At 36.2% G+C, this 13728-nt stretch overlaps 2 protein-coding genes across 5 annotated transcripts; one reads left to right on the forward strand and one right to left on the reverse strand.

Annotated features, from left to right (window-relative positions):
• The first annotated feature begins 1787 nt into the window (after positions 1 to 1787).
• LOC110787121 (probable folate-biopterin transporter 3) lies at positions 1788 to 10449 on the forward strand. Of its 3 annotated transcripts, XR_008927857.1 has the most exons (6): positions 1788 to 2362; positions 3293 to 3552; positions 7990 to 8085; positions 8195 to 8365; positions 9463 to 10220; positions 10303 to 10449. XR_008927857.1 is itself a non-coding variant. In XM_021991687.2 (5 exons), the coding sequence occupies exons 1-5, from the start codon at positions 1987 to 1989 to the stop codon at positions 10036 to 10038; spliced, it is 1479 nt and encodes a 492-aa protein (XP_021847379.1). In that variant the 5' UTR covers positions 1788 to 1986; the 3' UTR covers positions 10039 to 10449. The 3 variants fall into 3 exon arrangements, 2 of the variants coding, with proteins under 2 accessions (XP_021847379.1, XP_021847381.1); XM_021991687.2 differs by having other exon boundaries at positions 9463 to 10449; XM_021991689.2 differs by lacking the exon at positions 7990 to 8085 and having other exon boundaries at positions 9463 to 10449.
• A 195-nt stretch (positions 10450 to 10644) lies between these two features.
• On the reverse strand, positions 10645 to 13336 carry LOC110787122 (aspartyl protease family protein At5g10770). 2 transcript variants are annotated; one of them, XM_021991690.2, is made up of 2 exons: positions 13031 to 13336; positions 10645 to 12176 (listed from the first exon to the last, which is right to left on the reverse strand). In XM_021991690.2, the coding sequence occupies exons 1-2, from the start codon at positions 13206 to 13208 to the stop codon at positions 10915 to 10917; spliced, it is 1440 nt and encodes a 479-aa protein (XP_021847382.1). In that variant the 5' UTR covers positions 13209 to 13336; the 3' UTR covers positions 10645 to 10914. The 2 variants fall into 2 exon arrangements, with proteins under 2 accessions (XP_021847382.1, XP_056692835.1); XM_056836857.1 differs by having other exon boundaries at positions 10645 to 12253; positions 13031 to 13170.
• Between the last annotated feature and the right edge of the window lie 392 nt (positions 13337 to 13728).

The following is a 13728-nucleotide window of genomic DNA, read 5'->3' on the forward strand; positions in this document are numbered from 1 at the left end:
TAACATTAGTGCAAAGCAATCTCGAAGCTATACCAACCTACGTATGCTCCTCGTTCCTCCTTCCGAATAAGATTTGCAACCAACTAGATGCAACGCACATGAATTTTTCCTGGAAACAAACGGATAAGACCAACTCAACTCCCCTCATTTCTTGGGACACTATCTGCAAACCTAAAAACCAAGGAAGGTTGGGCCTTCGCAAGCTCCGACCTCTCAACAAAGCTTTTTTGGCAAAATTAGGATGGAAAATAATGACAAATCCCTCCAAGCTTTGGGTTTCTATTATGACTAAAAAGTATCTTAATAACACGCCATTTCTCCAATACAAACCAAAACAAAAAGACTCGCAAATTTGGAAACACATCCTCTGTCAGCGAGAAATTCTCCGTAAAGGAATCCGTTGGAAAATAGGTAATGGGAATTCAGTCCGTTTCTGGATAGATAACTGGATTTCTCAAGAAAACTTGTTGTCTACTACAAACGCAAACTCAGAATCTATTGATAAGGACCTTCGGGTCTCGAATTTCATTCTACCTGGTCAAAAATGGAATATCCCTCTCCTAGCAACTCTCCTACCTGAACACATTGTTCTAAAAATTAAATGCCTCCCCCTCCCTCTAATCCCAATAGAGGACAGCCCAATTTGGGGGCCCACCACTTCTGGAGTTTTCTCAATAAAGTCAGCAACTTGGCTAGCCCATAATCTACCGCCGAATTCAAACAAATGGGAATATAACTGGATATGGAAACTAGACATCCCTCCAAAAATTAAAATTTTCCTATGGGAAATTGGTCACAATAGCATTGCAGTTCGACACACTCTTTTTTCCCGTCACATATTACCCACTGACACTTGCCCTCTATGTGACACCTATATCGAGACAATCGATCATCTCTTTCTTCATTGCCCAATGGTCAAAAAATCATGGTACTACACTCTCCTTAAAAGATGGCTAGACTTCTCCTTTCAGCTTCAACCTCTCATGGAACTTTTAAAATCTCTTTGACGCTTCCCAGAAACCCAGATTAAGGTTGTCTTCACCATTTGGGCAATCTGGAAAGAAAGAAACAATTGCGTCTTCAAAAATATTCCTTTTAACCCCGGTCAAAATTTATTTCACAACCATCTCAACTCATTCGGAATGGGTTGCAAGGAACAATCTTGACCTTTGCCTTGATACAGGCCATTTTTCGGATACCGCAGCTATCACCCTTCACACCACCACCAACATCACAGTTCGCTGGCTCCCACCTCCTCCAAATCATTTCAAACTCAATTTCGACGGATCGCGCAATAACTCCTCAGCTGCTGCAGGCTTCATCATCAGGGACCATATGGCCCAACACTTAAAGGCTTCGACTTCCAATCTCGGCAACTCCCAAGTCTACATAGCGGAAGCCCTCGCTCTCCACAAAGGAATTCAAGAAGCAATTCATCTGCAAATCAAGAACTTACTTATAGAAGGGGACAACCTTTTGGTCATAAACACAGTTAAGGAAATATGGGCAACACCGTGGAAACTTGACAGCATTATTAAAGAGAAGCTAACCAGGCGGCAGACTGGATAGCTAATGTCGGTCATTTAATTCCAAACACTATGTATATTGATCCGGGGACTAGCCCCACTTTATCCTCTATTGTCTCTAACGATTACTTAGGAGTTACCCACGTACCGCGGGCCTCCTAATGTACTTCTTCTTACCTATAAAAAAAAAACACTTGGCATACGACATGTTTCTCACGCCAAAGTCAATTTGGAGGGGAGGGAGGGAGGGAGGGAGGGAGGAGTGGAGTGGGCCAGTGGGGTTAGGTACTTGTTCATACCAAACTCAATCCATTGATCTTCCTCTTGCCTGCAACATTGCGCTTCAATTCAACATCAAATGACAAAATCACATCATACCCATTTCACAAAACTCTAATTCCTATACTGGGCATTAATCATTTCCCCTAAATTTCATCCTATAAAACCTAAATTCAAATCCATGGAAGAAGAAGAAATAGGGGTGAATAACCCAGTTGAAAGAGAAGAAATCGAGAAAAATAAGACCAAAAAAACTGGAATTTCAGGTGTAATAATGTCAGCTGTAAATTGGATAATCATGTTATGTGATGAATTACACTGGAGTTTTGTGATGGGTGTGATTGCAGTTTATGGTATTAGTCAAGGGTTAAGTATGGGATTAAGCCGTGTAACTATGCAGTATTATATGAAAGATGAGCAGAAGATTCAACCCTCTGAAGCTCAGATTTCAATGGGAGTTGTAAGATTTCCTTGGGTTGTTAAGCCTTTGTGGGGTCTTCTTACTGATGTTGTTCCTCTTTCTGGCTATAGAAGAAAGCCTTACTTCATTTTTGCTGGTATGTTTTCGTTCAGTATTCGTTTAAAAAATCACGAGTTCATCAGTGTTATCACGATTTGATATTTCTATTTTTAACTTATTATCCATACATGTAACATTTTCATTTTCATTTCTCTGGTGGGCGGGAAACTCTTATTATTTTTATAGGAATGTGATTTTAACTAGGTCATACTTGATTGTGATGATTATGCGATTAGTTAACTGGTTCTGTGCATGATTATGGAGCATCACTTATTAGATACTGTGAATGTGTAATTTGGAAATTGGTGCTTAATATAGTATCAAGTGAAGCAAATCAGCTCTATTTTTTGAACAAAGAAGATAAGGAAACAAAGTGATCATTTAAGGATATTAGCTGAGAAGATTTATGGGGCTTTCCAGTTGTTTGAGTAGTCTTGACAAGGAGTATTGTCAATGATCCGCCAATTGCCCGTTAATTGAAAAATGAAAAAGCTTCTATCTGATCGTTTGGTTGACAGGGTAAACCAAATGGAAATTAAAATTCTTGTGAAAAAACTGCAAGTTCTACTTATCACTCACCACCTATAGGAAGTTCATCTACCGGAAAATAAATGAATATTGAAATATAAGGAAGCGATATAATTTCTTCCATGACTTTAAATTATCTCACAACTTTAACTGTGCTAAGGCACATAAAGGAGTATAAATTCTCTGGTGTCTCGGAGGTAACTATCCGGCAAAGAATCTAACTCAAAACCTTATGTGCAGCTGGTAGAAAACTGCAAAATGAAGAATAAATTAATAAAATTATATTAACAAAATGTAATAGCATGTCACTATAGCCACATGCTGGGGAGATAACTAATGGTTCTAACTGAAGAACCTCTAAGTTTCATGCTATCAATTGCATTGGTAACTGGATGATCATGCTATCACATAGCTCTGAAATTAATCTTTTACATTCCAGGGTTTCTTGGGGTTATATCGATGCTTGTTCTGTCCATTGTTGATGGACTGCATCTGGTGCCTGCTGTGCTGTGTCTCATGGCTGGAAGTGCTGGGGTAGCGATAGCAGATGTGACAATAGATGCGTGTATCACCGAAAATAGTAGCAGTCATCCTACACTTGCTAGTGACATGCAAAGTTTGTGTGGATTAAGCTCTTCAATTGGAGCTCTAGCAGGGTTCATAATAAGTGGATTTCTTGTTCATCTAGTTGGGTCCAAGGTTTGTTTCTGATCATATTTGTTTCAAAATTACTGATATATGCTGCTTTTTAGATGGTTTTAGACTTTAGAGTTCATTGTTGAAGCCTCATATTATGCGTGTGTGTACATGTCAGTTGTTCCACATTGGAGAAGAGGGGAGACAATAACCACTTTGTAGTATTGGGAAGATACTCCTACCATTTCCAAATGGTTTTGGATGGAATTTCACTTAGCTCATAGGTAGTCCAAGATTTTCACTGTATTTATGGAAATAGGGGCAATCTGCCCACATTTTCCAGGTAATGGTTACGTGAATGGTGTCAGAGCCAAGGTTGGCCTGTTAAGATTTTTATGCATCATGAAACCCTGAGCTAGGTAAAAAGTCATGGGCAACTTACATGTGAGGGGGAATGTTCAAATCTGTTATTATATGTATGTTGGTGCATTTATGAGTTGTTTCACGTTGGAAAAGAGAAGAGGGCGCAACCACTATATGATTATTTAAGCTTGTGGAGTTGCTCCTCCCATTGCGATTTTTTGGGGATTGAACCTCACTTGAGCTTATAAGTGGTTGAAACCTTATCCTTGTTCATTTCCTCGTTTATGGGCCACCAAGGTCAATTTTACTCATAGGAGAAGTTGACAATCATTGCATGGGATGCTAAGATGTTAGGATGGTCCCCCATAAAAAAAAACAGATATTTAGATTGTCTGACTCATTTTTCATGAATGTTGCCCTTGCTTTTAATCAAGAAAAGCCTTGAAAAGTTAAAATTTAAGTCTGATGTAATTCCAAATTTGACAATAGATGCATCATTTTGACTTTCTATATTTATATACTAATTTGACCATCAATATTTTTAATTACATATTAATAAGATTTATAAAATTAGATATTTTGAAAATATGTATTGAGATTAACCCAATAACAATTAAAAAACACAAAATTTGATTTTACGTAATAGTAATGAATATGGTCAAAGTTAGTAAATGAATAGTGTGAAAAGTCAAAATGATGCGTTTATTGGGAAATGGAGAAAGTATCACGTTGGAGCAGTGGCAAATCTACCTTTTGTCATGGTAGGTCAAGGGACATAACAATACTTTTACAAAAAAATGAAGCTCAATTATAAATGAAAGAAATAAAAAATAAAAAATGATGATGTGACGTCTTGAAGGACGGTGAGATTTAAGCGGGACGACAAATCTAATTATCTAAACTTCATGTTTAGCCAATTCAAAATTGTTGTACTTCAACCAAATCACGGAGAAAGAAAATACTAGTTTCTATTTTTTGCAAAGGAAAGAGAAAGACAAACGGAGCAGTAAAACATGGGTAAAGTAAAGGGAAATAGATGGCACTCTGGCAGCCATGCAATTCACTCTTTTCTTTTATCCTCTTATGTTTCTTTTATCTTGTTTTTACTAGCTGATGATATACTCACTACCCCTTTCAGATTTTTGTAAAACCATTTATTTTCAGCTTTTTAACTGTATACTTTTATTTTCGCCTTTTCATTCTGAACTTTTTTTTATTAATTTTTATTTTAAAAATCTTTTTAGTCGTTACCGTACTGAAATAGTAATGAATATGGTCAAAGTTAGTAAATGAATAGTGTGAAAAGTCAAAATGATGCGTTTATTTGGGAAATGGAGAAAGTATCACGTTGGAGCAGTGGCAAATCTACCTTTTGTCATGGTAGGTCAAGGGACATAACAATACTTTTACAAAAAAATGAAGCTCAATTATAAATGAAAGAAATAAAAAATAAAAAATGATGCTGTGACGTCTTGAAGGACGGTGAGATTTAAGCGGGACGACAAATCTAATTATCTAAACTTCATGTTTAGCCAATTCAAAATTGTTGTACTTCAACCAAATCACGGAGAAAGAAAATACTGGTTTCTATTTTTTGCAAAGGAAAGAGAAAGACAAACGGAGCAGTAAAAACATGGGTAAAGTAAAGGGAAATAGATGGCACTCTGGCAGCCATGCAATTCACTCTTTTCTTTTATCCTCTTATGTTTCTTTTATCTTGTTTTTACTAGCTGATGATATACTCGCTACCCCTTTCAGATTTTTGTAAAACCATTTATTTTCAGCTTTTTAACTGTAAACTTTTATTTTCGCCTTTTCATTCTGAACATTTTTTTTATTAATTTTTACTTTAAAAATCTTTTTAGTCGTTACCGTACTGTCGAATTTTGAAAGTTGTCGTGTTCCATTCGACCATTCCCGTCGCCGTCCCGTATATGTTTTTGAACCCGATCTCCATGCAACTTAACTGCTCAAAGAATCAAAGTTCTTTACTGTTTCATTGTTAATTATGTAAAATGTTAACTGACTTGGAAACTGTTTAAAAAATTGGATTGTTTAATCTAATTGTATTTCTACTTAATATTATATTTGGTAATCATGCATTGATTATTGATCTCTACTGGGTCGATGGACGAGTGAGGTGACACACCATATGAAAAATCTTGGATCTGCCACTGTATTGGCGTTTCTTTTTCTGAGTTGTATGAGAGCTGCTATAGGCTTATAGAGGACTCTTTCTGTTTCATTCTCAATAAAACGCTGTGCATTAGTTAGAAACATGGCTTTATGATCTTATCCTTTTACGTGTACCTGACCTTGCAGTTTAGGACTTAAGGATGGAAATTGTCATTGGCAAAGGGAAATTTAGCAGGTCTATGAAAATTTCAGTCATGGGAAAGTTCAGACTTAATTAGGAGTAGCAAAGTGTGTTGTGTGGATCCTGTCAAATTTAAGAAAGTTAGTAAACAAGGAAGTCAGTAAATGTTTTCCCTTTTCCTTTTTTTGGATGACATCAGAAAGGAATGCCATGAAGACATTATTGTTCTTAAATGTCCTACAACAACAACAACAACAACAAAGTCTTAGTCCCAAAATGATTTGGGGTCGGCTAACATGAATCGTCATATGAGATAGCCATTGTGACCAAATCAAACCAGTAAGGAGCGGGAAGTTAAAAGAATAAACAATGACGAGGAAGAAAGTGGGATTAATGAAAGTAAGGTAAGAGGAAAATATATATATGCTTCATATAAATATATAAAAATATATTACATAAAAAAGATATGATAAGGGATAATAAAAATAAATAACGTTTAAAATAAAAAAAGAATAAAAAAGTAAAATAAGCACATTGCGAAATAGCAGTTAAAAACAAAAAAAAAACAAAAAAATGTAAGAGAGTCAAAATGGAAGATGTATAAGTCAAATGAAATTATCAACATATATTCTCTCCCTCCACTCTGTCGTATCCAACGCCATATTCTCCTCACTCCCAAGTAAGCTCATATCTTACTCAATCACCTTCCTCCAAGTTTTCTTTGGTCTTCCCCTACCCCTTGCAATTCTATCACTTTGTCACCCTTCTAGCCTCCTAACCGGGGCATTCTATCACTTTGCCACCCTTCTAGCCTCCTAACCGGGACATCACTTGATCTTCTGCTTACATGCCCAAACCATCTTAAACGATTTTCCATCATCTTAAACTTAATCGGTGCAACCCCTACTTTCTTCCTAATAATCTCATTCCTCAAACGATCCTTTCTTGTATGCCCACACATCCAACGTAACATGCGCATCTCCGCCACACCCATCTTATGCACGTGACAATGTTTCACTGCCCAACATTGCGTGCCGTATAACAACGCGGCCGAATTGCCGTGCGGTAGAATTTTCCCTTCAATCTTAGGGGCATGCCTGGATCACATAGGAACCCCGTGGCACTTTTCCACTTTAACCAACCTGCTTTGATTCTATGAGTCACATCGCCATCCAATTCCTCATCTTTTTGGATAATAGATCCTAAGTAACGAAACATTTCAGAACTTTGGACAATTTTCCCATCAAAGATAATCGCCCCTATCTCTGTCTTGGACTCCACTAAACTTAAACTCCATATATTCCGTCTTGTTTCTACTCAGCCTAAAACCCCGAGATTCCAAAGTTTGTCTCCATAACTCCAATTACTTTCCACTCCTTGTTTGGTTTCATCAACCTGCAAACATCATGCATCATGGTATACCATCTTGAATTGACCTCGTCAATTCGTCCATAACTATCGCAAAAAAGAAACGGGCTAAGTGCGGAACCTTGATGAACTCCAATCGTAATGGGGAATTCTTCGGTCTTACCAACATTAGTACGCACCCTCGTGCTAACTCCCTCATACATGTCTTAAATGTCCTACACCAAAACAAAATTATTTGCGGCCTACTTCCCTTTGTTTAGTTTTTTTGCCTGTTTGTTGACTGCTGCAGTATTATGTGTTTGATTTCCTTTATTTATTTGAACTCGTATTTAATTCTATGAATTATTATCATCTCTTTTATCTTTAACGTTGTATTACCGTCAAATTCTCCGGATGACTACTCTCGTAATTTCTTTTTAAACTGCTTCTTAAATGTTTTCTTACCCTCATAGGGTGTGTTTGGCCTGTTAACAATTCCACCTGCACTGGTTGTTTTGGTTGGGTTGACAATTAAAGACTCTCCTGTGCGGAATTTCTCCTATAGTAGGGTAATGCTCTATGTCTCTACTTTCTACTGTTCTCCTTTAGGTACAAGATAAACTCTCCTCTTCATTCCAAGGTAGTCTAATAATTTTGTTGCACTGATGATTTTTACAGGTAAATGAGAAGTTCAGTGATGCTACCAAAGCTATGTGGACAACATTGAAGTCCCAGCATGTATGGAAGCCATGTCTCTACATGTTTTTGTCACTTGCTCTTGGCATAAACATCCATGAAGGACTGTTCTATTGGTATACAGATGGGAAGGGAGGTCCATTATTCTCGAAGGTATCACCTTTTTCCAGTACATATTTGTGCTATGTTTCAGCAATATCTGCTTGGTTCTGTTGCTGGAGACTGGAAGTCTTATGTTTTACATTTAATAGTTAATATTCCCTTTAGATGCATATGTTGCAGAAAAGTACATAATTTTCATTGACAGCTATCCGAGTACATTATCTTTAATGCAAGACCTAGCACACTATTTAAGACCGTTCATCTGTCCTAGATTTTTTCATGAATATTAAAGGACAAGTGTCGCGCTATATTTCCTGTTGTCATGGGTTCTAGTGTCGTTCTTGTGTTTGAGAACTTAAACTTATTTTACTCCATACTTGTACGTAGTAGTTGTTAAAGAACCTAAAGTATCGAAAACTAAAAGCGTTGAAATTGTCATAAGTCTAGTCATACAGTATGGAAGAAGTGCAAGGGATTGTTGTCTGATTTTTTTGAGCCGGTCATAGCTGTCTTCAACAATAAAGGAGCTTGTAAGCTTTTTGATGGTTATATTGATGCATGATTAATTTGGTTGCCCTTGATATCTTTTAGGCTTTTAGCATGCTTTCCCTGTTTGAGAAGGAATTACAAGATGTTGGAATACAGGAAGTATATGATATGATGAAGATAGTACTTTAATTTGTCAGTTCTGATTAAACTTTGCTGATAGACCCACCAATTCATTAATATTCTATTTCATGCGAACCGATTCATCTATTGAAGAAATAATATTTCACCAAACATTTTAATCAATTCTTGTTTAACAATTGTACTCGTTTGGATGATATGATAATCACTGCTCATTTTAACGAGCAGTGATTATCATATCATCCAAACGAGTACAATTGTTAAACAAGAATTGATTATCATGAGCAGTGATTATCATAGTAAATTATTATCTTCCCCCCATCCCCACGCTATGTCAAGGGTGTTATTAGATTCTTAACTAAACAATCAGAATATTGGGTGTAATTGCCAACAAAAATAAAAATTGTTTGGCAGAATTTTCCTTGTAACGACAAGTCCGAAGGTCGGAATTCTTTTGTTATGGTAGCGTGGAATATTTAGGGCTTCTGTCAGACTTGTAACATGAAGTATGGTGTTTGCAGGAGATAGTGGGATCCATATATTCAGTAGGGGCACTTGGTTCACTTTGTGGGGTTCTTCTTTATCAGAACATGTTGAAAAATCGACCTTACCATGACTTACTTTTCTGGACACAGTTGCTGCATTGTGGTTCAGGAATGCTGGATCTAATATTGGTGCTTCGTCTTAATCTGAATCTTTATATTCCAGATTACCTGTTTGTTGTAATCGATGAAGGAGTATCTCATATGATAGGACGTCTTAAATGGATGCCTTTGCTTGTTCTTAGTTCCAAGCTTTGCCCTTGTGGGATCGAAGGAACATTCTTTGCATTGTTGATGTCCATTGACCAAGTTGGAATGCTTACCTCAACTTGGGCAGGAGGTTTTGTTTTACATATTTTACACGTAACACGGTCAGAGTTTGATAACCTTTGGCTTGCTGTTCTAATCCGTAATCTTTTAAGGTTAACACCAATATTTTTGCTGTTTCTTGTACCAAGAACTGATCCAAACCTGCCAGTGCTCCCTTCTGAAATATCAAAGACAAAAAGGGACACTGAAAATCTTGAGATGGCCTCTCTTCTCGATACCAGCTGATCATAACATCATATCTCAGTCACTGTTGCTCAAGAACAAGTCAGAGTTGATGATCAAATGTTGTATCACTGTGCGAAGTGGCACCAGGCCGGTATGATTACTGGGAGCCATTTTTCCTAGAATTTTGGAGATCGAGATGAAGTTGACTACAGTTTTTATCAAGACTGAAGAATCAGTTAATGGTTAGAAACTTCTCTGCTGACCTGTAATTCTCCTAGCTAAGACATCATTGTAGTTACTTTTTTTTTTCCTATTGTTTTGCAGGAATGATGACTTCTCTGTAAAAGTTAGCAAAGTATAGACAGGCTAATTTAGTCTTGGAAAATAAATACTATACCATTATTTTTTCTATACATGCCTGTAACTTTATTGCTGCTGCTAAATAAAGCAATTATCTGTCATCACTCATCACCCTTCTGTTGCATAATAAAAGTGGAATATGAAAGGACCAAATCCTAATAAAATGTGGGCCCTGCGAACTGAAGAGCGAAGACCATCCCGTCTTGTGACCCATGTAAAAGGAATTCTTATTCTGTAACATTGTCAAATTTTTAAAATTTTTTTTTTTTGGGGAAATGAGCTACTTGTACAGAGTTAGCTGGGGGATTGAAGGAAGAGGCCAATGTGGAATCCTCAATCTCAATCAACATATACATTCTTAAATCTGCAAGTTTGGCAGATTGGGTACCTTTTACCCTTACATAAGATCAAAACTACAGTTACAGATGAAAAGTATACCTTTTCTCAGCTGATCATAACTCCTAATCCCAGGAAGCAAACATCAGAACAAACACTGCTAGTGCTGCGAGCGAGTTGCTGACAAGCAGTATACAGTATACAGTATACACATTACAAATTATCCAAGTTTCCTGCTACTCAATAACTACATTTTTCTTCTGCAAATCCTACCTGAGAGAACATAGTATCATATACAACTCTGTTGTTTTTCTGTTGATAATTCCCTATTATCGGGATCTCATCTTCATACATGAGGCTAGCAAATGCCAGACATGCTTGAGATCCATCAGACTTAACTAAATAAAACACACCGTTTACGTCTACATTTAGTTCTGCATTTCCCTCAAACTGCAGCTTTACTGATGGAATGTTAACCTTCTTGTATGAGCTCAAGTTGAAACATGTATCCAGGATTGAGAATCCTGGGGCTGACAGAAACCCAGAAAACTGTTTCACAAACTCAGCCTTCATAGCCCTGTAAATTGATGGGGGAAGCCTAGTGATCACTGTTCCTGAATCAATCAAAACCCCATTTTCCCCAAAACTTAAATTGTTTAAATGCACACCACCTATGCTGATACCTGTTAGGTTAAGCATATAGAAGGAAGAAAGCTGAGGATTTTGTACCATTCGAGTGTAGGAAATGGGACTAGTATTTCGATATACTGAAGTTTTTCTTCCTAAGGTAAGTGATCCTGATTCCCCTGCATCTGTGGAAGGTAAACAATAAGAAAATACTCCATCATAAAACTTAGATGTTTGAGAAACCAATGATAAATCACTTTTTCCCAATCCCATCAGACCTGAAGCACTTCCAAACAGACCTTTGTTGCTCCTACCACACCCGAAAACAAAATTATTTACATGACTATTTCCTATATCAAGGCGTTCTGTAGCTAGTTCTCCTCGAGTGTATGAACCATCACCATAACTAACATAGTAATTACAGGTTGATGGACTATATGCACAGGTTCCGAAATTCCCAGTCGCTTCCTGCATTGATTTACAAGCTGAAGAATTGCAGGTAATTGATTGGTATGACAAGGAAGTTGAAGGATTGAAAATGGGTTCTTGTTGATTATAACATAATCTACAAGGTTTGCACTGTACCCAAGTTAAGTCACTTCCAGTATCCACTATTACTGTCATGTTCTTTCCACCAAGTTTCATGGTGATTACATAGTTCAAAATTTCGAGCCTTGTACCAGAACTCAGCGGAATTTGGGTATTTGAAAGGGTTTGAAGTTCACCAGAGATGAGGTTTTTCATTCTATACTGTAGAAACTTAACCTGATCAGCATCCAAATTCAAGCGCCTTTTCTCCAAATCATCATGTCTCTTGTTTTTGGTACAAAAATCTCGGTGCTTTATCTCCATGGTTGTTGAACCTTCCTCTCTTCCTAGAAACAAAATAGACATAATATATGAAATTAACAGATCTGAGACTAAGTATATTGCATCATCTTCGCAGTTTACCCTGACAAAAACCAGTACAGAAATCAGATAGGCTTACCACAGAAGTTGCAATGAAACTAAAGAAAGTACACATCACAAAAAGCATTTAGAATGTCCCAACTTCAGTTAGCAGTAACTATGTAAGGGCCCTAATTAAATTCACTTATAATTATTATTAGATAACAGGATGGATGGTAATGGTATTAACTAATGTTTACAGGACAATTTTTCTTCCATATTAATTACAACCCTCTACTCTTCCTTAATACTTTTACAACTTTTGACTCGTGCCCTTATTTAAGTACTTCTTTACAGTCTATTATGGCAGCCAACAGTAAGTTGGAAAGCTTCTACATTGCCATCTAAGTGACTAAACATATAGCATTACCCATCAAAATTGTTTTATCATATTCATATTCATAGCAAGTCAACCAATTTAGCGGGCTTTACTCTTCATTTAACCTCAACTACCCATGTCGGATCCTTTTACTCTCCAACAGGAATATCACTTCATTTTAGACCGAAATATGAAAAAAAAAAAAAAAAATCATATATAGCTGAGTCTAACAGAGTAACATCAGTAGACGAAACTCAGTAACATAGAATAGATTTGTATTGCATTCAATCAGGAAAAGTTCAATACTCTAAAGTATTATGAAAATGCAAAAGAAGAAATATAAACAACTTTTAAGCATATAATGTTTGTAAAGAATCTACTTCGTACTAGTCATAACTTATGACATATCATATACAGAATCTCCAGTATCATATATTTTGATTTGTTTTGAACTTTACTTACTTGATTTGAGGTGAAAACAACTGGAAATTCCATCTTGATAATGCTGTTTATTCCTTTGAAATTTGTGAAACCTGAGTACCTTAATATTACTATTATCTTGAGAACTTTCTGCAACACTGAAGATTAAAATTAGAATTAATGGAATAAATAATGAGAAAACTCCTTTTAATTGCTTCATTTGTGAAGATTGTTTAATGAAAATAGAGAGAAATTTAGAGGAAATTTTGATAAGGGAGGGAAAGAGAAGAGATCGAGAAGAGAGGAGAGGAGAGGAGAGGGGTGAGATTCTTGAGGGTTGGAGTTAGGCATGGGAACAAAAGCTATGGCTGGCTTTTGGTCCCACTTGTGCATGAGACATTATTGGGGTTTCACGTGAATTCATTCCATTTTATTTAACTAAATTTTAATCACAACAATCTATTGTTTTTAACTGGATGTGTTGTTCTTATAAGGGGTGTACACTAAATATTATACATCGGAGTAAAAGTTAACTTAAAATACTTAAAAGTTAAGTCTATATATGTAAAACTTATCTATTTTTTATTGATAAATTTCTTTTTTAGTAAAACTTATTTCTTCAAAATCACTAATAATGTATAAAATTAATTATCTAACCCTTTAAAATGTTTATCTATCAACTTTATTTTTTTTTACTAATATATAAAACTTAATCAAAACTAGGTTAAAGTTACAAAAAA

Source organism: Spinacia oleracea, chromosome 2 (genome assembly GCF_020520425.1).
Source record: "Spinacia oleracea cultivar Varoflay chromosome 2, BTI_SOV_V1, whole genome shotgun sequence".
Taxonomy (NCBI): domain Eukaryota; kingdom Viridiplantae; phylum Streptophyta; class Magnoliopsida; order Caryophyllales; family Amaranthaceae; genus Spinacia; species Spinacia oleracea.